Genomic DNA, 3,344 nt, shown 5'->3' with positions numbered 1-3,344 from the left:
GGTACTTGATTTTAAGGTCTTTTGCCTGCACATAAGGCACAGCAATGGGAAGGAGGCAGCGTGAGGCTGAGAGGCTTCTGTCATGGTTTGTGGGCTTGGGTGAGATTGGGCCAGAATTACAGGACACCTGTAAAATCTGGGCTTTGGGAAAGGTTGGGGAGAGTTGGGAAAGGTGTTAAAAGGGTGTTTTTGCCTGAGGTGTTAAACATGGGAGTGGGTCTGTCTTCCCAATTCCCAAGAGAAGAGATCCCAGAAAGCTCCCCTGCAGGTTGTGTTTTAAGGAACAGGAGAAGAGACTGAGGGTAAGGGGTTTCTTTCCTGGAGGGAAGGGCCATTCAGGTGTAGAATGGCTCATTCTGGGTTGTAAATTCTGCACCATGCTTGAAATTGTTCCCACTCAGCTTTATGTTCTCCAACATCTCCCCCTTCTTTGTTTTCTGAAACGCGGGCGATGTTTGCCTCGATGGAGCTCAGCAGCAACTTGCGCAAACATAGAATCAGACATGGTAAAATAGTACAGACAGAAACTAAACCAAAAAGGGGGTTTATTATTTATTATTATTATATTTTGGGGGGGTCTGGGCCGAGCTTTGAGTCTCCAGTGACGACATGGGCACCACAGAATACACAAAATCCCATTTTTCCCGGTTTTCCCCCCAAATTCTCGGGGAGCAGCCGCTTCAGCCCCCCTTGGGGGAGGGCCCTGGGGGTCACTCTGTGCCGCAGCGGCTCCCCCAGCGCTGGGGGTCTCTGATGTCGACACTGTACTGGGACACCCAGTCCCGCTGGAAAAGGGCACGGAGCTTCTCCCGGAACGTTCCAGAGCCACCTCCAGGCTGGGCCATGACCAATCCCAAGCCCCCTGTGCACTCAAAGTAGTCCCCCGACCAGTTGGATGTGCCTGGGGGGCACCGGGGGGGTCAGGGAAGGGGTTCGAGGGGTTCAGGGAGAGGTTTGGGGATCTAGAAATGAGTCTGGGGGACTCAGGGAGGGGTTTGGGGGGTCCAGGGATGGGGTTGGAGGGGCTGGGATAGGTATTAGGGGACTTGGGATGGGTTTAAAGGGGTCCAGGGAGGGGTTTGGGGGGTCCAGGGAGTGGTTGGGGGGAGCCTAAAAGGGGTTTCAGGGTGCTGGAATGAGGCGAGGGGGGTCAGGGAGGGGTTTAAGGGGAACGGGGAGGGGTTTGAGGGGTCCAGGGACAGGGTTGGAGGGGCTGGGATGGGTTTTAGGGGACTAGGGATGGGTTTTAGGGGTCCTGGGAGGGGTTTGGGGGGTCCAGGCTTGCGGAGACCAAGGAGGGTTTTAGGGGTATCATCAGGGTGGAAGTTTTTGTGATTGTAAGGGAGGGAAAGAAGGGAGGGAACCCCCAAACTCCCCTCCCAGAGCCCCCCAGTAACGCCCTGAGAACCCCAGACCCCCCGACCCCCATCACCTGACCCACGTAGGCCGCCTTGTCTGTCAGCATGTACTTTTGCGGTTCAATGCCCGCGCGCGAAGGGGATCCGGGAAATGACGGGGGTCCTCGGCACCAAGGAACAGCCTCTTGGGGGGCAACAGGAGACCATCACCCCCCCCAAGGGGCCGTCACCCCCCCAGGGGTCTGCCACACCCCCCAGGGCACTATCACCCCTCGAGGCCACTTGTTACCCCCTCAATGGCACTGTCACCCCCACCAGAGCCACTTGTCACCCCACAAGGACACTGTCACCACCTCAACATCACCATCACCCCTCAAAGGCCACTTGTCACCCCTCCAATGGCACTGTCATCCCCCCAAGGTCACCGTCACCCCCTCACTGTCACTGTCACCCCCCCCAATGGCACCATCACCCCCCAAGGCCACTGTCACCCCCCCAACGTCACTGTCACCCCCGTCACCCCCTCACTGTCACTGTCACCCCCCCCAATGGCACCATCACCCCCCAAGGCCACTGTCACCCCCCCAACGTCACTGTCACCCCCAAGGCCAGTCATCCCCCCACCTTGGTCACCGTGTCCCCCCTCCCGTTGTCACCCACCACCTGCACGTCGAAGCCGGTGCCGCCGTTGGCGAGGGCGGCGAGGGAGTGCAGGAAGGGGAACATTTGGTGGTTGCTGTGCTCCCAGCACCCCACCAGCAGCCGCACAGCCACGCCCCTCTCCACCATGGCCCGGTGCAGCTGTTTGTCGATAGGTGGCCAGAAGCGCTCGGGCCGTGAGAACTCGGTGCCGGGCAGGTAAGTCATCACCGCCACATCCACGAAGGCAGCGGCGCCGTTGATGACGTCCAGCAGTGCGTCCAGGTCGGCAGTGCGGCCCTCAGCACACAGCGGGGGAGGGGAGCTCTGCCGGGGGCGCCCAGGATGGGGGGATGACCCAACGTGACCCAACAGGACCCAACGTGACCCCCCATCCCCAGCAGGTGGGGTGTGTACGGAGAAGTAGACAGCGGTGTCGGTGCCACTGAGTGTCAGCACCAGCGGCATCTTCAGGTTGAAGGAGGTGGAGAAATTCTCTGGCCACGGGGATGGGATGGAGGCCCCCGGCACACCCAGGGCCCAGTAGGCCTCAAAGATCTTGGCCAAGTCTTGGGCCAGGCATCTGCAGTTGTAGACAGTGGCACTGACCTCCTTTACCTGTGGTGGGTTTGGGGTCACTCCGTTGAGTTTGGGGCAACCCCGTTGGGTTTGGGGCCAAGCTGTTGGGTTTGGGGTCACCCCATTGGGTTCAGCACCCTCTGTTGGGTTCCCCACCCCATCCAGCCCCACCCACCTGGGTGAGGGACCTCCAGTCCATGTTGGCACTGCCCACGTAGAGGTGCTGACCGTCCACGAGCCAGAATTTGGTGTGCAGGATGCTGCCGGTGAGGCGCGGCAGGTCTACCGTGGCCGTGTGCCAGAAGAAGGAAATCAATGGCTGCTCGATTTTGCAAGCTAACCTCTTTAAGCTTTTGGGTGTCCTCCAGCAGGCCCTCAATCGCTTGAGTGGTGGCATTCACTTCCTTAGTCAACCAGCAACCTAAGTGCGTTGAGAGAGAGAGTATGCGCGGTTCCTATCCCAGGGATAGGGAAGGACGCTCAAAAGTTCTTTACCCTTGACCAGATATGAATGCTGGAGTCACAATCCTCCGGGAAGGGTAGAGGTGTGGGCCAATACTGCGGCCTTCCAACATTCACATGTGGTGCAGGAAGGGAGTTCTGGAGCCTAATCTGGGGGGGTGTGACCTTTGGTCTGGGTTGAGGTTTGGGGGACTTTGGAGGGAATCTCCAATCCCGCTTTACCCGAAGGGACCTTTTCTCATAACTTTTATGAGAAAATTCATAGCGAATTGGAACTTCGCCAGGTTAAATAAAGCCAGTTTTCCT

At 58.5% G+C, this 3,344-nt stretch overlaps 1 protein-coding gene across 1 annotated transcript; it reads right to left on the bottom strand.

The window, feature by feature from the left end:
* Positions 1-710: 710 nt before the first annotated feature.
* Positions 711-2,973, bottom strand: LOC112841431 (phospholipase D3-like). The gene is given in 7 exon segments (XM_029964843.1): positions 711-901; positions 1,438-1,486; positions 1,488-1,532; positions 1,534-1,542; positions 2,019-2,324; positions 2,415-2,615; positions 2,752-2,973. Coding segments are annotated over 7 exon segments (1,023 nt in total).
* Positions 2,974-3,344: the final 371 nt, after the last annotated feature.

This window comes from Manacus vitellinus, unplaced genomic scaffold (assembly GCF_001715985.3).
Source record: "Manacus vitellinus isolate BGI_N305 unplaced genomic scaffold, ASM171598v3 ctg7180002428886_pilon, whole genome shotgun sequence".
NCBI classification, from domain to species: domain Eukaryota; kingdom Metazoa; phylum Chordata; class Aves; order Passeriformes; family Pipridae; genus Manacus; species Manacus vitellinus.
This window is presented reverse-complemented; position numbering and strand designations above follow the sequence as displayed.